General features: G+C 42.2%; 2 protein-coding genes across 3 annotated transcripts in view; both read left to right on the top strand.

Moving 5' to 3' along the window:
* The window catches only part of LOC109005956, a 28,963-nt gene extending 11,643 nt beyond the window's left edge, over positions 1–17,320 (top strand). For both annotated transcript variants that reach the window (XM_018985085.1, XM_018985077.1), the window contains 3 exons: positions 13,173–13,267; positions 15,083–15,224; positions 16,316–17,320. In XM_018985085.1, coding sequence (XP_018840630.1) covers positions 13,173–13,267; positions 15,083–15,224; positions 16,316–16,995 — 917 coding nt within the window. In that variant the 3' untranslated portion in view covers positions 16,996–17,320. The remainder of the gene's footprint in view (positions 1–13,172; positions 13,268–15,082; positions 15,225–16,315) is intronic.
* A 2,605-nt stretch (positions 17,321–19,925) lies between these two features.
* On the top strand, positions 19,926–21,624 carry LOC109005743 (protein FAR1-RELATED SEQUENCE 1-like). The gene is made up of 2 exons (XM_035684352.1): positions 19,926–20,080; positions 20,943–21,624. Exons 1-2 carry the CDS (start codon positions 19,926–19,928, stop codon positions 21,622–21,624), a joined length of 837 nt encoding a protein of 278 aa, XP_035540245.1.
* The last annotated feature ends 340 nt before the right edge of the window (positions 21,625–21,964 follow it).

The raw sequence follows: 21,964 nt of genomic DNA, 5'->3' as shown, positions 1-21,964 counted from the left end.
AAGCCCAAGAAAATAAAGTATTATAAAAGGATCTCTTCAGCTCATCCAAGGAACGTTCCCGATCTTCAAAACACCTCTTATTTCTCTCCATCCACAAACACCACATAATGTAGAGGGGAATCATTTTCCACATATCAACAATGTGAGCATTTCTCCTAATTCCTTCCCAGCACTTGAGAATATCCTTAACTCTTCTAGCATAACTCAAGCCACCCCAGTTCGGTTAAATATATCATTCCACAAGAACCGAGCCACCTCATAATGTAATAAAAGATGATCCACAGATTCCCCATTTTCCTTACACAAGAAACACCAATCCACAGTGATAGAAACCATGCTACCTCAAATTATCAGTAGTGAGCAATCTCCCAAGAGAAGCAGTCCATACAAAGAAAGCAATCTTTGGAGGCACCTTACACTTCCAAATAGCCTTCCAAGGGAAGCAATGATCATTAGAGAATCCCGAGAGAGCCTTGTAATAGGATCGCATCAAGAACCTATTATTGCCACCGGGAATCCAAATCATCCTGTTGATGTCATGTTTCGCAGACCGGGCAACTCCACTTAGCTTGGTTCACTCAGGTACTTGTTGATGCAGAGAACGGGGGGCTTGAGGTAGCCGGGGTACCTCTGATGCTCAAGTTAGATGTGTAGAGTGTTTGGTAAATTGAATGGAAGTAGGAAAATGAACTTAGAGCCCTTCCCAGAGTGTTTGGCTAACCACCACTTGCGAGTTGGCCTTAACTTTGATCTCGGTGGCTCCCAATGACTTGGCTACCGACATTCCCGCCAGCAGTGCTTCGTACTTGGTCTTGTTGTTGGTTGTTTTGAAGTCAAGTTTTATCGCGTAGTTGTGCTCTTCCCTGAGCTCCGTGACGATATGCACCCCTACACCCCCTCTAACCCGGCAAGACGAGCCGCCAATGTAGACTTGTCAGGACTTTCCTTGGGTTGCGACTGATGTTTCTTTTGAGAAGTCCGTGAATTCAGCCACAAAATTTGCCAATACCTGTCCCTTGATCGCCGTACGAGGAAGGTACTCTATATCGAACTCACTTAATTCAATTGCCCAGTTTGTCATTCGGCTAGACACATCAGGTTTCTGTAATATTTTCCTGAGGAGAACGTCAGTGAGCACTTTTATCAGGTGTGCTTGGAAGTACGACTCAGCCTTCTGGTGGCGACGACTAATGCAAATGCCAACATCTCAGTTTGTGGGTACCTGGCCTCAGCTCTGCGGAACACCCGACTTGTGTAGTAGACGGGTCATTGTCCCTCTTCCGCATCGCGGACTATTACAGCAGATACGAAATGTGGGGACACAGCGAGGTACACGGTAGATTTTCTCTTGGTTTGGTCTGGCTGAGGAGCAGCGGATGGGCCAAGTACTTCTTCATCTCGCCGAATGCTTGGTCACAATCGGCGTCCCATTCTCGCGTCTTCCTGAGGACCTTGAAGAAAGGAAGGCAGCGGTTGGTCGAACGGGCAATGAATCGATTCAAAGCTGCTACCTACCCAGCAAGCTTCTAGACCTCATGGAGGGTGCGCGGTGGGGCATGCTTACTATTGCCTTGACCTTTTCTGGGTTGGTCTCGATCCCTCGTTCTGAAACCATGAAACCTAAGAACTTTCCTGATTCCACGCCGAAGGCACACTTTAGCGGTTTGAGTTTCATCTGGTAGCGCCATAGCACCGTGAATGCTTCTCGGAGGTTGGACACATGCTGTTCCGCCCTATCTGTTCTTTGAACATCCAGTTGACCAGTTGTTGGTAGGTTGCACCATTGTTTTTCAGACCGAACGACATGATCTTATAGCAGTAGAGTCCTCGATCAGTAATGAAGGCTGTCTTTTCCTCGTCGTCTGGGTTCATTCTGATTTGATTATATCCTGAGTATGCGTCCATGAAACTGAGTAATAGGTGGTCGGCTGTCGAGTCCACTATCAAATCGATGTGTGGTAGGGGGAAGCTGTCCTTTGGGTAGGCCTTGTTCAGATCAGTGAAGTCGACGTACATCCTCTATTTTCCACTTGTCTTATTTACCAGCACCACGTTAGAAAGCCACTCGGGGTAGTGGGCTTCTCGGATGAACTTTGCTGCCAGAAGGTGGTCCACTTCTTCGGCAATGGTTGTGTACTTTTCTATGCTGAAGCTCCGACGCTTTTGTTTAATCTTCCTGGCCGTGGGGTCCACACACAGGTGATGCTCGATGATTGCATTGTCGATCCTAGGCATCTCGTCATGGCTCCAGGCAAACACATCTTGATATTCGATGAGGAGTTGCTTCACGAACCTCCTTAGCTCGAGAACCATTTTGGTTCCCACCTGCAGGGTCTGCTTGGGCCTTTGCGAGTCTACCGAAACCAATTCTAGGGGCTCGTTGGGCTCCACCTGTCGTAGTGTTTGCTCATCTCTGACCTCCTCGTCCAGCTCCGTTAGAGTTGGTGGTGGGTCAATAGCCCTTCGCACTGCTTCGAGGGCTCGGATCTCTTTGGCCTCTTGCCTCAGCTTCTGCGCATAACACTCCCGCGCCAACACTTGTTCACCTCGGATCTCTCCTACTTGAGGTTGTTTAGGATCGGTCGCCCCAAGATCACGTTGTAGGAGGGAGCCTTCACTACAAGAAAATCTGCCATAGTTGCTGAAGTTTTGGGAGGCTTCCCTGCTAGGATGGACAAATGTCCCCCGTGAAACCTTTGAGAGGCATCGGGGCAGGGTGCACTTGATCAGGGCTGATCCCCATTTGGACAAATGCCTCCCAAAATAGGATATCGGTGGAATTGCTATTGTCGATCGGGACTCTTCTTGTTGTGAAGTTGGCAATCTTCACAGTCACCACCAACGTGTAGTTGTGGGGGGTGGAGGATGCCCTCCTCATCCTTCTTGTTGAATGTTATAGTCGTTCCCCCCGGATGACCCTTGGAGCTCGCGACGACTCTCACGGTGGTGAATACTTCCTCGTACTATGTCCTACCGGCTTGGGCTTGGGCTTGGGCCCTTTGTGCTGAGGAGGTGGGTCCCCCCCCCAGCATGATTGTGCAGATTTCACCCAAAGGGCCGTTTGCCCTAACCAAGCTCCTACGGCGCGGGCTTACTCGGGCCGTCCCCCCGTCCTCCGCCCATTGAGGCTTTCACTTTGTCAGCGTCTCGAGTAGTCATTGAGCTGTCGTGGGTGTCGCTCATCTCCCCGATGCTGTTGGTCTAGCAGATTTTCCAGCTCTTCCATCCTTCGCTTTCTGGTGAAGCAATTCTCGGTTCGGTGACTGTCTGTAGGGTGGTAGGTGTAATATATATGGTGGGCCAAACCATGCTACTATTCCTCCTGCGGGCTCGGGTCACGCTCGGCCTCCACGGACATGTTGGTGTGTGCATGGTCTAACCCACCCCTGAGTAGGCTATACGTTCCTGCGCTTAGCTTCCAACGACTTCTTTTTGTTACCCTTGCGGCTTGTCCTGCTGTTTTGCCCTATGACCCTTCTGTCTACCTATTCTAACTCGGTTTTTCTGGGAGCCGTCAGTGCCCGCAGCGTGTCTTCAGCATTGATGAAATTGTCGGCCCGATCCATGAACTCCCTTAATGAGGTGGGGGTTCTTTGTGCGATTTTAGTCATAAACAGGTTCCGCGGCCAGATTCCCCCTAGCAGGGCTGCAAGGGTGATCTTCTCATCTTGGTTGTCGGTTGTCATGCGTTCTTGGTTGAATTAGGAGAGATATGACTTTAGACTCTCGTTATCCTGTTGTTTCATCGTTAGAAGGTAGGCAGCGGGGCGCCTCCTCTTCCTGCTCGCCATGAATTGTGTCAGGAAGAGACGGGCCAGCTCACCGAAACTGTGAGGGTACCGAACGACAAGGATCTAAACCAAGTTCTCGCTGCCTCTTTCAATGTGAGTGGGAATGCTCTGCACGCGACCTCTTTTAGGAATCTGTGGAGGGTCGTGTGGACCTTGAATGTTTCCAAGTGCTCTTGGGGGTCTTTGGACCTATCGTACGCGCCCATTTGGGGGACTTGAATTTTGGAGGGAGAGGAACCGCCATGACTTCGGCACTATACGGAAGGTCTGTGCTAGTAAGCAGCTGGTCCATGGAGGACGACGTGCCTATCCGCTTGGCCATTTTGTTGTACTTATTCCCGAGCTCTCGGAGCTCGAGGTGCATCCTGCGCCTCTCTTCTTCAGCCGCGGCAGCTTCTGCGGTGTGCCGTGATTCAGCGTGCTCCTTCTGACTGGGCTCGCCTCCCTCCAGTTCTCCATTGGCATTCTCCTGGTGAAGAGCCGCTATCTCCTCCATCAGCTTCTGCATGGTTTCACCCATCTCATTGGTCCTCACTTCTGTTGTTTCGAAATGTTCTTCTTCTCGTCATGAGGCTTGGGAATGTATCGTTGCCAGGCATGCGAAGGACACACTACTATAGGAAAAAAGATCCCATAGACGGCTCCACTGTTGATGTTGTGTTTCGCAGCCCAGACAACTTAGCTTGATTCACTTGGGTACCTGTTGATGCAAAGAACGGGGGGCTTGGGGCAGCCGGGGTAGCTCCAATGCTCAAGTTAGATGTGTAGAGTGTTTGGTTAATCGAATGGAAGTAGGAAAATGAACATAGAGCCAGGGGGTGGGAGAGGGATATTTATATACCTGGCCTAGGAGATCCTTTGACGAAAGGATTCGTGGTGATGTCGTCCGTACCTGACAACCAGATTGTGGGGGTATCGCTTGTACTCTAGCTGCGTCCCTTGCCAGCCTTCTATAAGGTGGCAGGGCCCCCACGCCCGATCCTGGCCACCATTGGCACCCCAGTCCGTGTCGTGGTGTGCTCGTCTTCGCCCTCCATTTAATGCAGCTTGGCCTCAGACAGGTGAGCCCGTACTGCTCAAGTCTGTCCAACTGTCGGTGCTCGAGTACGGGGGTTGTCCTTGACACTTTGCACCTAAGTTGTCGGCCAATTGCTTGGTGCACAAGTTTGCGCAACCATCGGCACTCGAGTGTCAGGGTTGTTCCTGACACCCTGGGTATGGGTTGTCGGCTATCCATTGTGCCAGTCTTCCTGATTGGGCTTCACGCTCGGCGCTTCTCCCGCATTTACCTACCGTGGGCTTCTTGGACCAGCATTGCCCTCTCGGCCCAGTCTTAGTTTACATCACTCGAGCTTCGTGGGCTAGGCTCGCTCGGCTCGGCCCGGCCCAGGCCTAGGGAATTACTCCCCTCACACATCCTATCCTCCCTCACACTACTGAATGACATAGGATACAAGGAATTGAAAAAATCAGCAAACATTCCAAGTCCCAATCATGAACTGCTAAACAAAAAACTGACATTCCAATGGAAAGAACTATTAAAACACACCAACAAATCAGCCACCACAGCCTCTTTATCACTAGAAATCTGGTAAGGAGGCAGAAACACATACTTAAGAGCCTTTGCACCAGACCAAACATTGTGCCAAAAGTAGACACCATGACCGTTTTCAAGAGCCATCCTAAAAAAGTTGGAGAAACCCTCTCATCTGGAATGAATATATTTCCACAAACCCACACTTCAAGTTCAAACTTGGTCATTTGGAATTGAATTTAATCATCAGAGTTCAATCAATAGCAAAATTGTTACATAAAAAAGACAAGTAAATAACCATTTGACATTTGTGGTTGAAAAAAAAGGTGAAAAGCTAAGGTTTATGGTGGTATATGGTCATTTTGGTTTATATGATGAAAAGATGGCATATTTTCCGTAATCAAGTATGTTGTGGGATTCCTTTTCAATGACATGACATGTACAAGCATCCTCTTCACTGTATTTGTTGCAAGTGTCATTGGTCATTACCTTAGTTTCTAGTTTTATGTCATATGGTATATACTTGTTTGGCGAAATATGTATTAAAACTTACTAGTTTCATGTCATATAGTAATCATTGTTGAGCACTTGAAACATACTTGGCGCTTGGTTAAGAGAAATCTAACATTTTCTCTGGCTTCCACATTTATAAGAATGCAATTACGAGTGGCTGTAAAGTTGCTTCTTTGCCTATGATGTATCTAGGCCTCCTGTTGGGATCTCATTTCAAGGTCTAATCCATTAGGGATGGTATTTTTTAGAAGATAAAGTAAAGACTGGTTGGATGGAAGAGGTTATATTTGTCAAAATGTGGTAGAGTTACTCTTATAAAGAGTACTTTGTCAAATTTGCCCACTTATTTTATGTATATTTTTCCTCTTCTCATTGACATTGCCAATAGCATTGAAAGATTACTGAGGGACTTCTTATGGGGAGATGTGAGTGTGGCGCTAAAATTGCCCTAGTGATCTGACCCAAGGTTTTATCCCATATATTGAAAGGGGTTTGTTGGGAAACTGGGACTGATCCTTTCTAATCGGGTTCTATCTGGGAAGTGTTTATATTGCATGCCAAGGAGACAAAAAGCCTTTGAAGGATGTTGATATCAACACCCAATGGTAGTTCATGGGGGGATTTGTGCTCTACTGATGTTGGGACTTATGGGGTTGGTCTATGGAAAACAATTCAAAGGAGTTGGGGGATTTCTCCAGATTCACTACATACAAGGAGGGAAATGACTCAAAATAAGGGAAATAACTCAAAATAAGTTTCCAAGACGATGTATAATGTGGAGATTGATGTTTGTGTTGCATATGTTGAATGGTAATAATATTTTCTTCTCTCCGTACAATATTTTCTTCTCTTGGTTTTCTTGTGCATTGCTGCTGTGTTGGTAATTTCTTATGGTGATTATCATAGTCCAGTGGTGATTAGCATGTAGTCTAGTGTAGTATTTAGATTGTAAGAGCTTATCTTAGTCATGAGAAGGATTGCTATTGAATCGAAGGTGTTTGAGATAAGGAGGGAGGGGCGTGATGTGCTTATCACGGAGAGGGGATGGAAAGGATCACAAACTTTGAAGTTGGGCTGGGATACAGCTTGCTGGGTTTTAAGGGCCTTGGAGGAATGTTCTCAGCATGGAAGGAAGGTGTTTTATTCTGCTTACAGAGATGGTAACAGGGGATACATCGCACAGAAGAGCTTCAATTCCCGTGGGTGTTTCTTGGCCTTAGTGGAATATAGTGGAGAGGGACGTCGGAGATTCATCTTTATCCCTGGAGAAAGGGAAGGAATGGGGTGGAGGAGGCTTGCAGCAGTTGTAAGGGAGGTGAGCAACGAAGGTGTTAAGGGGAGAGACCTTCCTTCTTCGACGTCTTCAGTAGCTCGGACTTACTTGGAGGCTCTACAGATGCCTCGAGTGGGGGGAAAATCTGCTTCGGAAAGCTTGAAAAGAGTAGAGGAAGCTCCTGTTGGGGTAGGTGCACAGAGACGGGAAGGTGATGGCAGAGGTGAGTATGGGCATAAGGATATTTTGAAGGATTTGCGGGATATGCATGTAGCGCTGGAAGAGATGGCTGTTAGAGTCAATGGGATGATACGGTGCGTTTTGGGTAAAGATGTTATGGGCTCGAAGTCGGGCCTGGGCAGTGGACTGGAGTCTGAAGATGCAGACAAGGCTCAGCCCAAACCTTATTCCGGATCCATGCCCAATCAACCGAAAGCTCTGGTGTGGAGGAAGAAGCCGCTGCTCGAGGTGGACCCAGAGGTGGGTGGGTCAGGGCCTCTGACGTCGGCGAAGCCTCAGACGGTGTCTACGCAGGCTCTCGTAGCTTCGATGGAAGTTATACCGCCTGTAGCAGAAGCTGTTAAGCACGGAGGGGCAAAACTAGATAGTTCTGGCGTAAGAGCTGAATCAAATGTCTCGGATCCTACATAGACTCAGTCGAAGGTAATAGAGAAGGAGATCCCGAAGTCAAACCTTATTCCGGATCCATGCCCAATCAACCGAAAGCTCTGGTGTGGAGGAAGAAGCCGCTGCTCGAGGTGGACCCAGAGGTGGGTGGGTCAGGGCCTCTGACGTCGGCGAAGCCTCAGACGGTGTCTACGCAGGCTCTCGTAGCTTCGATGGAAGTTATACCGCCTGTAGCAGAAGCTGTTAAGCACGGAGGGGCAAAACTAGATAGTTCTGGCGTAAGAGCTGAATCAAATGTCTCGGATCCTACATAGACTCAGTCGAAGGTAATAGAGAAGGAGATCCCGAAGTCAAACGTGAGGAGTAAAGTCGTCTCTCTCGGGAGCAAAGGCAAGACAGTCTCGGCTCACGACCGAGACTTTGTTTCGGAGCCGATATCAGCTCAAACTCCCCCACTATTGGCACAGACTATGCCGATAGGCACATTGGAAATTTCGGAGGAGCTTCAGATGGTTTTGGAGGCAGGGGAAATTGTGGAGGATGGTGAGGGACAGTGCGAGGCTTCTGAGCGACAAAATGAGCTGGAAGGTCTGAAAGAGCTGAGGGGTAATTGTTCAGAAGTGCTGGAAGAGCAAGCTAGGATGGTTTTGGTGCCAGAACTCGAAGTAGCTGTTTATGAGGAAGAGATGGATAGTTCATCTCCATTACAAATGACTCCTCTTCAGATTGTGTCGGAGGAAACCTCAGATTGGGTCTTTAAACAAGTGGAGAAAATTCAAAGCTGTGTGGGTCTTTTTTATGAGGGGTATGAAGATCAACTGAGGGCACTTTTAGTTGCTATTGAAGCTGGTCGGTCCACGGCAGAGCAGTCTTCTATGAAAAAGAAGCGGGAGTTGAGAAGATTACATTGTTTCATTAATTACGACAATAAGGAGGGTACCTCAGGGAGGAATCGATTTAAGGGGAGGGATGCCATATCTGTTAATGAAGCCTAAAATTATGTCGTGGAATGTAAGGGGGCTCAATAACGTCAACAAACGCCTTCGCATCAGGTCTATTATTCATAGCTGGAAGATTGATGTTGTTTGTCTTCAAGAAACAAAATTAGTGACTGTGGACAGAAATGTTATTAGGAGCTTGTGGAGAGGTTCTTTTGTAGGCTGGTCTTATCTAGCCTCTTCAGGTGCTTCGGGTGGAGTCTTAGTCATGTGGGATAGTAGAGTTGTCAAGATGGTAGAAGAGTGTATTGGAAATTACTTGGTGGCATGTGTTTTAAGAAACGTGGAAGATGGGTGGTCGTGGGCATTAGCAAGTGTTTATGGTCCTATTAGGGATCGGGATAGGATCATGATGTGGGATGAAGTCTCAGGGTTATACTCTATGTGGGATCTTCCTTGGTGTATTTGTGGGGATTTTAACATTGTGCGTTTCCCAAGTGAAAGGGCGGGTCTTTCTTCAATAACTGCAGCAATGGAGGCTTTCTCTCAACTGATTTTCGACTTGGAATTGCTGGATTTGCCGTTGGTGGGGGGTGAACATACGTGGTCCAACTCTAGAGGCAGCTCAAGACTAGACAGATTTTTAGTTTCTTCGTCGTGGGAAGCTCATTATCCGAAGTTGTGTCAAAAACGGTTCCCAAGGATAGGATCTGATCACTTCCCCATTATTCTTGAGTGTGGGGGTATTCATGAGGGCAAACGGCACTTTAAATTCGAGAATATGTGGCTAGAAGTGGAGGGCTTCGTCGATATGGTAAAAAATTGGTGGCTGTTGTATCAGTTTGTGGGGACTCCTAGCTTTGTTTTGGCTTGTAAACTTAAAGCTTTAAAAGCTGATTTAAAGACTTGGAACAAGGAGGTTTTTGGGAATGTTGAGCAGCAGAAAAAAACCCTTTGGGATGAGCTCCAATCCTTGGAAGCTGATGGGGATAGTGAGGAGAGTGTGACTAGGTTGAATGAAGTAAAAATAGAACTTGAGAGGGTTCTTTTGAGGGAAGAAATATCATGGAGGCAAAAGTCGAGAATTCTTTGGCTCAAAGAGGGGGATAAGTGTACTAGTTTCTTCCACAAAATGGCTAATTCTCATAGACGTAACAACGCTATCGAGATGCTAAAAGCTGAAAATAATCTCCTTACATCACCGGCTGAGATCCAAGAGCATGTTGTGCAGTATTTTAGTTCCCTCCTTAGTGAGACGGAAGATTGGAGACCTAAGATAGATGGATTAAACTTTGCAGCGGTGGATGCTTCTTCAAAAAGCTGGCTGGAAAGGCCGTTCGAAGAGATTGAGGTGCATCGGGTGGTGTGTGGAATGCGGAGAGACAAAGCTCCCGGGCCGGATGGCTTTTCTATGGCATTTTTTCAGGAATGTTGGGACTTTGTGCGGGAGGATGTGATGAAAGTTTTTCATGAATTCTATGAGTTTCAGAAGTTTGAGAAGAGTTTGAATGCCACTTTTATTGCATTAATTCCAAAAAAAGTGGGTGCTTCGGAGTTGAAGGAGTTTCGCCCGATTAGCTTGGTAAGTAGTGTCTATAAGATTATTTCAAAGGTGTTAGCAAATAGAATGAGCAAAGTGATGGGGAAGATCATTTCCAATTCTCAAAACGCTTTTGTTAAAGGACGACAAATTATAGATTCGGTGTTGATTGCAAATGAATCTGTAGATAGCCGCATACGGGAAGGAGCTCCGGGGGTCCTTTGTAAGTTGGACATGGAAAAAGCATATGATCATGTAAATTGGAATTTTCTTTTGTATATGCTTAGAAGATGCGGTTTTGGTGATAAGTGGTGTGGCTGGATAAGTCACTGTATTTCAACAGTTCGCTTTTCTATTCTTGTTAATGGACAGCCTTGTGGGTATTTTCCGAGTTCTAGAGGTTTGAGACAGGGGGATCCCTTATCTCCCTTCTTGTTTGACATTGTTATGGAAGCTTTGAGTCGAATGGTGGAGGCAGTGGTAGGAGAAGGATTTATTTCGGGATTTTCAGTGGGAACCAATCCTAGTGGCCCCTCTACTATATCACACTTGCTCTTCGCTGATGATACTCTCATTTTTTGTGAGGCTGTTGGGGAACAAATTCAAATTTTGAGGGCTGTTCTGCTATGTTTTCAAGCCATCTCGGGATTAAAAGTGAACTTAAGTAAATCGGAATTGGTACCGGTGGGAGAGGTTCATAATATTCATCACTTGGCTGAATTTCTGGGGTGTAAAGTTACTTTGCTGCCCATAAAATACTTGGGATTACCGTTAGGGGCATCTTTTAAGGCCAAACATATTTGGGATGGTGTGATCGAGAAGATAGAGAGGAAGTTGGCAGCTTGGAAAAGGATTTACTTATCTAAAGGGGGTAGGACTACTCTTATTAAGAGTACTCTCTCTAATATTCCAACTTACTTCCTTTCTCTATTCCCTTTACCTGTTGGTGTGGCCAATCGTATTGAAAAATTATATAGAGATTTCCTTTGGGGAGGCTTGGGAGAGGAGATCAAAACTCCCTTAGTAAGCTGGAAAAAAATCTGCCGTCCGATTGCTGATGGAGGTCTGGGTATTCATAGTCTTTGTAGCTTCAATAAGGCGTTGTTGGGGAAGTGGCTATGGAGATATCATGGGGAAGAGGGAGCATTGTGGAGGGGGGTGATTGATCGCAAGTATGGTAGTGATTGGGGAGGATGGTGTACCATGGAGAGTAGGGATTCGTATGGAGTGAGTTTATGGAAGTTTATTAGGAAAGGTTGGGGTCGCTTCCTAAAACAAGTTAACTTCTCGGTTGGTGATGGCTCAAAAATCAGATTTTGGTCTGATGTTTGGTGTGGGGATATTGAATTATTTCGAGCATTTCCGGCTGTTTTCAGGTTGGCAACTAATAAGCAAGCTTCAGTTTCCGACGTGATGGTATCTTCCAATGAAGTGGTGCTCTGGGATGTAGGCTTCTCCAGATCTGTCCAGGATTGGGAAGTAGAAGAGGTTACTGAATTTTTTAGACAGTTGTATTCAGTGGTGTTAAAAAGACAGAGCAGGGACCAACTTTGTTGGAATCATACAGCCTCCAAGAAGTTTTCAGTTCGGTCTTATTATAAAGTGATACTTAATCAGCACCATATTGGCTTTCCTTGGAAGAGGATTTGGAAGGCTCATGTTCCGTCAAAGGTGGCTTTTTTTGTATGGACAGCAGCAATAGGGAATATTCAGACTATTGACAACCTGAGGAAGCGTGGAATGATTGTTGTGGATTGGTGCTTTATGTGCAAGAAAGAAGCGGAATCAGCAAACCACCTTCTACTTCATTGTGAAATGGCTAAAGTGCTATGGGATGGTGTGTTTGGAAAGGTTGGGCTGTGCTGGGTTATGCCAGAAGCAGTGGTGGATTTTCTAACATGCTGGACTAACTTTCAAATGCATACTTGTCCCCAAGTGGCAGCTGCCTGGAAAATGCTGCCTTTGTGTATTATGTGGTGTATTTGGTGGGAGAGAAATGAGCGGTGCTTTAATGATCGGGAACGCAATAGAGATGCATTTTGGAAGTTTTTTATTAGTACTCTAATTAGCTGGTTCTCTGCTATTGTACTGAAGGGAGGGGATGTAAACGCGTTCTTGTCTTCGTTTTTCTAAGTTCTAGAATGTATTAGGTGTTTCTTGTGTATACTCCCTGTGTACTCGGGCTATGCCTATTACATTGTTATTAATAAAGCTATTACTTATCAAAAAAAAAAATAATGTGGAGATCAACCTCTTAACAGGGCTTTCTTGGTATTTTAGATTTTGAATGGTTCCAATCAATGGGAAATGGACTGTTTTTGTTTTTTTGTTTTTTGTTTTTGTTTTTGTTTTTTTGTTTTTGTTTTTGTTTTTTTGTTTTTGTTTTTTGTTTTTTTTTGTTTTTTAATAGCAGTATATGATTTGGAGATCTTTGCCTTGTTCTATGCCTGGATGTAAAATCGTTTTGCTTGCATTTTCTCCCCCCTGGAAATTTGCATTTCCCGTGGAAGAATATCTGGAGGAGTAAGGCTCCACCAAGAATGGCATGCTTTGCTTGGGTTGCAGCATTAGGGAAAATCCTTGTACGACATGCTTTAAGGAAGCATCGTTTGTTTTCCAGAAGATTTTGTATTGAAACCTATGTTGGCAGATATGTTTTCCGGAGAAAAGAATTTGTATTTAACTTTTTGGGAGCATTACAGTATTTTGCATTTTGGATTTGAGAGCTAGTCATGTAAATTGTTGTCATATAATTTTGATAGCCTTGATTTCATCTATTAGACTTGGGAAATTACTTGTTTTGACCATATGGAGTGCTGTGTGCTGTTATAATGTGTACAATACATAAATTATGGATTCTTTGCATTTCCCTTTAAATTATGAAATGGTAGAAGAATGCTCGAACTTAATATCTTATTAGTCTTCAAGTTTTAACACTTTGCTATTCATGTGACAGACATTTTGAGGGATGCCTTGGTGAAGCTTCCACTGATCTATTTAATGGATTGCACATTGAACGATTGCAGTTTCATATTAAAATCAATAGATCAGGTCTGGGATCTACATTTAATTTCTGTATTTGTTGAATGTTTCACATGATTCATTATTTTAAGATTGTGTACTTCTACAACATCTTAGTTGACAAAACATTTCAGTTTCTTTTTTGGCTAGTGGGCTTTTTATTTTATTTTTTTTTTCAGTTTTCCATATTTTCTGTGGAATCTTTGATTTCGTAATTTATCATGTTGCTTTATGTGATATACTTTGTTATTCTCTTAAGTTTCCTATTTATTTAATAAGGTCATTGCTAGATCTCATTATTCATAAGAACGTATATATTGGTTCATACCCATTAATCTCTTCTAGCTAAAAACTAATCGCACAAGTGGCAATCATAAATAGGACTGCCAATAGAATAAGCGTAAAGATCGGCTAATATTTATCAACCTCTTGTACACAGCTTTTCATGTTTTCAAACACACTGTTTCAAAACTCACTGTTCAGCAGTAGAAAAGTGGGAATGATAGCCAATGGATTCTATCTCAAATTGTAGTGCTTCCCCAATAAGAATGGAATAGCGGTTGTCATCATGGATTCAAGAGCCGTTGTATGTGACTTGGCAATAAAAGAAATAAGAGTATTCAGGGTCAAGAATTAAACCATTTGATCGACTGCAGTTGGAACGTGATGTGAAAAGTATATTTAACTATTTGTTAATAAAATGCTAAAATTTTCTATTGCTATAATCAAAGATGAAACTGAGATTATTTGAATCTCTAGCCTGATGGTAGGGGTGTCATGAAATGGTCGTTAAGGTTTGGGGTTCGAGTGGTCGCTAAACAAAATTTTGTTGATCATAAGAATAGGCAAAAGCCTAGGTATACGGGACATATACAAGAGCGTCATCGCCTTAGCGTGCTAGTTCAGCGATACAAGAAATTCATGGAAACTCATTTCATTGAAATCAATTACAACCGACCAATGAAGTAAAGTATTGAAAAACAATTTCCTAAGCTCTTTCGAATAAACTTGAAAGAAAGAAATGTGTTAGCAAGCTTAATGGTAAAGATGAACTAGGGATATGACTAGGGTTTAAATTCTCTAACTTCCCAACATCCTTTTCTTTTGTGCTTGTGAAAATGAACCAGTATGGACAATGATCAGTTAACGTCGCCAGTTCTTGTTTGACCAATTTTTCAAAGGGCTCTTTTGACTTCCCAACATTCTGTTTTTCTGTTGAACTCATGGAAATGAATTGGTCAGGTCAATGATCAGTTTGGTTTACCAAACCTCTGGTTATAGGTGAAATGGACCAAAGTGACCAAATTTTATTTGAGGGGGTAAATTAGATTGGAACTAAGGTAAGAAGTTGAAGCTCTGATTGGTCTAATTATCATTGTGCTTTCTGGTCTTGAAACATTGCCCAAACCTATTGGAAATTCTCAACACATTTTCCAGAGGTTCCTGCAAATATTGGTGGAATATTAGGAAACTGTTGGATGTTACTAAGCTTCTGAAGTACAAAAATGTTATTGAATTTAAGCTGGAGCCTCCCTTATCATATGAGACTTAGCAGTTGCATCTAAATTTTTTTTACATTGTTTAGTAATTACTAAACATTTTAGTTCAACATTTACTGGCAGTTGCAGCTTAAAGTTATTTCTCAAGTTTAGAGTTGCATCCTAGTTTTTGTGTTGATTTTTGTTGTAATTGTTTGTACTTCTGTAATACGTATAGGATTAGGAGATCTTGACCTGCTTGCCAGTAAATGCTGTTCTGCCTAAACTATGGAACAATTATACAATCAGAGCCATTCTTTGATTAACCTGCCATTTTGTTTTCTTTTGTTTTACTGCGATTGTGCAGGATGAAGTTTATCCTGCTCTGATGTTATTTCCAGCAGAAAGGAAGAATACTGTCTTCTATGACGGAGATATGGCAGTAGCTGATGTAATCAAGTTCATATGTGATCATGGAAGCAATTCTCAACATCTTATGAGTGATAAGGGTAATTTTTCTTCATGTGTATATTTTTCAACTAGTTAATGAGATTACCAATTCATATGAAGGAAAACGATTAACTTTGATAACTTGGATGTTGCCTGCTTTGGAATGTTGCTCACATTTGTTCTACCTTCTGGGCTTCCCCCATCGCATCCTCTTGCTTTTAGCAATTCTGAGTGCTACTCGCTACTCTTCTTATGGCTGTGAAAAATCGTCTATTTCTGTTGCTAATCTGTATGCTATAAATGTTTGGTATTTCTGTCTTCAGTAGAGTTTTACTTTTTTGTCCTCTTGGTAGTTTCTTAGTTGGTTCACATATCATAATTTAATCTTCTTTGAAGTCCTGTTTTTGTCGGTCGGTTGGTTTTGTGCAGATATATTGCAAATTTTGCTTTCATACTATCATAAGAAATGTCATAGCAGTTATCAGAGCGTTATAGCTTTATTTGATGTTCTCTAGGGTCATGGTTTTTGTTACTGTACTTACAAAAGAAAGACCTGCATGTTCTCATTTAAAACGATCACCTTGCTTTTTAGTTAAATTAATATCTTAAAGCGTTGCGATTAGTAGTTTAGTTTTTTTTAGTTGGCAATAATAGACCAATGGGTTCATATGTGCTATATGCGTGTAGAGAAAGGTAAACCTGCACTAGATGCTGTCGCTGAGTGCCATATGGGTCACCTTGTGAAATGCAGCATGGGTATAGAAAAAAATTTGTTATTCCATTTTGGAGGTGAATTGAATGCCCCCATTTTCATCCTGTTGGGATAAAACTTATTTGTGTACATGGGGCTGATGGACTATACAGGTGGGTCCTTGAGATTGAAAGTGCCTTCATCGCCCTGACTACATGTATAAATAGCCACGCAGACAAAATACAGAAGTTTCTTGACGAACTCTTTGGAATTCAAATTGAATTGTAAATTTGGCAAGAAATGGCTGGAAGAGCTTAATCAGTTTGTGCTGATTTTTCATTGTTTCTTCCTTGGCTACATTGTTTTGTTTCAAAGTCGGTTCATTGTGTTCGCTAGTTAGTCATTCCTTTTTTTTTAAATGCCTTTTCCCCAACTCCATAACCTTGTATGCTAGTGTAGGAATTCTACGGACCGTTGCTGAAAAGGGAGGCAAGAGTCCGGTTCTATTTAAGTATGCATCTACAACTGAAATTCATGACAAAATCACACTCGCAGAGGACAAATACCATGACAGCCTATTAAAAGACAGGACGCCAAAAGGAGTCTTCAAGTACATTCAAACCAAATCTCATACATTGAAAGACTTGCACGAAACTGCCCCTCGTGTTGTAGCCGGTTCTGTCCTAATTGCTACTGAAAAACTTCTCAGCATACAACCATTTGGTCAGTCTCTAGTTCTCATTGTAAAAGCTGATGAAATTACTGGATTTCAAGGTCTAATTATCAACAAGCCCATCAGATGGGACTCACTGAGTGAACTGGAAGAAGGGTTAGAAATGCTAAAAGAAGCTCCTCTGTCCTTTGGGGGACCACTTATGACACACGGAGCACCTCTTGTCGCCTTAACTCGAAGTGATACTAAAAATCAGTATCCTGAAGTTCTACCAGGTGTTTACTTCATTGATCAAGTCGCCACAATCCGTGAAATTAAAGACTTCAAGTCAGGCAACCGATCCATTGCTGCCTATTGGTTTTTCTTGGGCTACTCCAGCTGGGGTTGGGACCAGCTGTTTGATGAGATTGCTGAAGGGGCTTGGAATGTCAGCGATGATGGTTTGAGCCATTTAAAATGGCCATGAAGTTTTAACTATTTAATCAGCTGGATTGCATGGCTTCAAATATGATAGAACCTTTGGGTAACTTTAACAGGGACTTCAAAACAGCGGACGATCACTGAAGTATGGTTACACAGAAGAGCGTGGCACACATTAATTAGAAGTTGATATGTTTATAATATTATTAGTTTTTTGTGCACGATAATTTGTAAATGCAATACTGTTAGTTTTATTTCTACTAAAATGAGTTACCTAGCTGTAAGTAATTCCATCAAGATTTTCATGCTTGGGATTTTAATTTTTGGGTCAGTTTATTTTATGATTGAACATAGTTGGTTTGTTGAATTTATTCTCGTCTTGTTTGGATTTTAATAAAGGATTGTACAAGCCAAGAGCCTAATGGTCTGATAGCATATAGCCCGATTCTCTAAATGCAAAACCTGGTTCGAATCCCCCACCCCCTTGTCAAAAAATAAATAAATCAGTTCTGCTACAGGTACCCGTATTTCGAGTACCCGTTGCGGAATCACTGAGGTGGCATTAGCCACGTCAGTTTTATAATATATTAAAAAAAAAAGTAGAAAGAAGAAGACGGAAAGGGGAGAAATGAGTGCCAAACTTATTTCTGAAAGCCTGAAACCAAAAATCATTTTGCGGTGAAACCATTCTGCGCGATAGCTGTTCTTCATCGTGGTCCGATTGTGCTGAAGAGAAAAGCACCAGAAACAAGTTTTCGCTGAAAGGAAAAGCACCATAAACCATTTTGCGCTGAAGAAGAAAAGCAACATAAATCATTTTGCACAGAAACTATTCTGCGGGTTCCGAGTTTTGAAACCATTTTGCTGCGAAAAGAAAAGCGGGTTCGTCGTTCTTCAAGTAAGTGTCGTCGTACCCATGCTCTGTTTGTTGAATATTTTTTTCTATTTTTCTTGATTTTTCTTCATCGTGTTCATGCTGTCTTCCATGGCCAGATGAGCATTTATTTATTTTTTATTTTTTTATGTTTTATGCATCTAAGTTTTTTGTTGTGGGTATGAGCATTCTTTGCTCTGTTTTAGTGATTTTTTTTTCTATTTTTGTATATTTTTTGCCACCCAGTGTGACAAAGCCGCGATAGCCTTTCTTCTACTTGTATATTCCTCAAGAAACGACACCGTCAGGAATTTATTGAACCTGTGTATTTATTCTAAAACTGATGCAAGAAAATTTATTCAACCTGTGTATTCATAAACAAAATTGGTTTATTCTAGAATCAAAAAAGTCTAGCACTTTCTGTAGAATGCACTTGTTATAGTAGGTTGGCTTAAGAGACCCTCTTCGCCGTGGTGCTGATGATCATGAGCTCAAGGAAATAATTGGGGCAAATTATTATCCTACTTAATCGTGTCTTCTTACTTGACAAAAACAAAACCTGTTTATTTGGTGAGGAAGTGCAGTAGGTTCCCACACTTCAAAATTTACCCAAGTACACATACACAGCCACCCATTCATTTACATTTACATATATATATATATATTTGTGTAAGCATGTTGCATTGTTGTTGAGGTCATTGATTACAAACAGAGATCAGTCCCCTCTCCTCATTTCCTAATATACAATTTTAAAAACCATCAAAGGTGCTCTGACAGTTTTAGACAAGTATATTTTATGTTTTAAAATAAACCTTCCAATTGGGGTGCAAGTTGATGTCGGGCTTATGCTCTTGGTAAAGTTTTTGCAATGTTTGAGCCAATGATGTCGGGCTTCCTCCCATTCAAACCCCAACCCGATACCTTCATAGACCAGACAAGCCCCAATGATGTTGTGCTCTTGGTTGTGGGTGCGTCTCAATGGTTGGCTGATTCCGTAGTGATTTTCCCTCTCATATAAGTTCCAAAACCAACACCTTTTTTTCTTTATTGTTTTATTGATCTGTTTTTTTCTTTTTTATTTTTTTGAAGAAAAAATAATTTGTGGAATTATGCAGTTCATCTTCTCTCGGCATGGGAAAAGGGGAAGAACACTCATCTCTGCAAACACCATCTAGTTCAAATTCCCCAACCGCGATATGTTATATTTTTTAAGAATTTGCTTTATTTTTGTGTTGAGTTGATATTTATTTGCAAAATACATAAATAACTTGTGTAATAACATGTTATGATATACCATCAAGTAACCGGTACTTTGTAGATTACACCAATTCTGGTTACTACGGACCACTTCCTGCCTGGCCAATGCCTTTTCCGCCATATCCAGATGGCGGCCAATATCCAATAAACATTCAAGTGGTGATACAATTGTGTTCTTGTATTTTTGTTTGTATAAGTTGGCCTTTTTTTTAGTTTAATTTCATTGATTTTTTTTTTCTTTTTGCAGAATGTTGATTACCCGACTCCTCCTCTCATGACTACAAGCTCCGCTATGAGTGGAGGAGTTGATACAGAGGAACCACCTCTATGTAGAGAAACTGATATTCCATGTACCTCTGGAATAGTTGAAGAAAACAAAGAAGATAGACCAAATTTACAAGAAACTGAGGAAGACATTGTTGGGACACCGCAGTTAGAGGATGAAGTTGGTGGTGATATGATTGAAGAGCCAAAGTCGGGAATGGATTTTAATTCTTTTGAAGAATTAATGGATTATTATAAGCAATATGCTAAGAAATTAGGGTTTGGGGTAATGATAAGAATGACTGATAAGGGGGATGATGAGACTGACTGTCCGATATGTCATGCTTGGTTGTGCCCGTGGTGGGAAGGCCCGGAGTAGGACGTTGAATGTTGCCAAACCACATCCAACGGGAAAAACAGAATGTAAGGCAAAGACTAATGCCTTAAAAGTTGATGGAAAGTTCCGGATGACAACAGTTCATAATATTCATAACCATGGCCTTAGTCCAAATAAATCTCGCTTCTTTCGATGTAATAGAGAAGTGAGTGACTCTGTGAAAAGAGTCCTAGATATAAACGATATGGCTGGCATCCGAATGAATAAGAGTTTCAGATCTCTCGTTGTTGGCGCTGGTGGATTCGAGAACCTTCCATTTTCAGAAAAGGATTGTCGTAATTATATCTACAAGGCAATACATCTAAGGCTTGGGAAATGTGGTGCTGAAGCGCTTCGAGAGTATTTTTGTAGGATGTAGTACAAAAATCCTGGTTTTTTTGCACTGATTGATTTGGATGATGACAGGAGGTTAAGGAATGTCTTCCGGGCAGACTCCCGTAGTAGGGCAGCCTACCAATATTTCGGGGATGTGGTCACATTCGACACTACATACCTGACAAATAGATATGGGATGCCCTTTGCACCATTTGTTGGGGTAAACCACTATGGACAGTCAATTCTGTTGGGAGCATGATTGATTTCCAGTGAGGATACAGAAACCTTTGTGTGGTTATTCCAGACATGGTTGCAGTGTATGGATGGTATCGCTCCGAAAGCTATTATCACCGATTAGGACAGAGTAATGAAAAATGCAATTGCTATTGTCTTTCCTGAAAGCCGACATCGACTTTGTTTGTGGCATATACTGAAAAAAAGTTCCCCAGAAGCTGTCCTCTTATGCTTCCTACAAAAGTGGGATGAAGAATGCATTGATGAAATGTGTGTATGATACGCAAACTGTTGAAGAGTTTGAGAAATGTTGGGATCATTTTATCACCTCTTACAAGTTGCATGAGAATGCCTGGCTTTCAAGTTTATACACTGAGCTTGAGTATTGGGTGCCAACATTCTTGAAGGACTGTTTTGGGCTGGGATGAGTACAACGCAACGCAGCGAGAGCATGAATACTTTTTTCGATAGTTATGTACATGCTAAGACAAACTTGAAAGAGTTTATCGATCAGTTTGATTGTGGGTTGAAAAAAAAGAGTTGAGAGTGAAAATAACGCGGACTTCCATTCATTTAGCGTTACCATTCCTTGCATATCTAGATCTCCTATCGAAAAGAGATTTCAAGAACTGTACACAAATGCTAAATTTAGGGAAGTTCAGATGCAACTTACTGGCATTATTGATTTGGATCCAGAGTTACTTAAGAGGGATGGTGCAGTAAAGACCTATCTGGTAGAGGACGAAGTTCGGGTTGAAGAGTTCACTAAGTTGGTTACATTTTCTGTGGACTTTAGTGAGGAAGATGCAGATGCTAAGTGTTCATGTGGTTTATTCCAGATTAGGGGTATATTGTGCAGGCACATTCTCGCTGTATTTAAATGTAACGGGATAAAATCCCTACCAGAGAAGTACATTTTAGACCGATGGAGGAATGATATCAAAAGGAGATACACGTTAATCGATACCAGCTATGATGCAGGGGATCAACAGCCAGATGCTTCCAGATATTCAAGTCTATTAAAAATCTGTTATCAAATGATTACTCATGCAGCGGGTTCAAAAAAACATACTGAGGATGCCACACATAAGTTACACGCAATGATTGAATTATATACTGAGAATCAAGAACCCCCATCGATGACCCTCACTGGTTCGAATGTTGGTTGTACTCAAAATGACACAGCCACAGTGGGTAGCTCAAAACAAGTACTTAGTCCATTAGTTGTCAGAGGGAAAGGCATACCCCCATCCCTGAGGAGAGCATCCAGAATGGAGAAAGATATGCGAAGAGTTAAAGGAAAGACAAAGAAAGCACAATTGAAACGGAAATAGGTGCTCATTATTGAAGCTTTAAATATACATGTTTATGTCAATAAATTTATTAATGCAAAAACTTACTTGTTGCCAATGCTACTTGTTTATTAGAGAGAAGGTGGAGATACACCAGTGCAGGACACGTGCAGGAATTTATTTGGCCCATCAGAGGTAGATATTTCTAATGTTGGTTACGTGCAATTATATTAGTTTTGGTATATTTATATTTGAATTGTTATATATATGTATTGATTTATTTATTTATTTATTGAAGCTTGTCCAAGAGAAATCAGCTAATGTCATTGGTGGAACCCAGCTCGGAGAAACAATGGTTGGGAATCAAGAAAGTATAATATTT

Source organism: Juglans regia, chromosome 13 (genome assembly GCF_001411555.2).
Source record: "Juglans regia cultivar Chandler chromosome 13, Walnut 2.0, whole genome shotgun sequence".
Lineage (NCBI taxonomy): Eukaryota > Viridiplantae > Streptophyta > Magnoliopsida > Fagales > Juglandaceae > Juglans > Juglans regia.
Note: the sequence above shows the minus strand (reverse complement) of the source record. Positions and strands in the feature narration are given on the sequence as shown.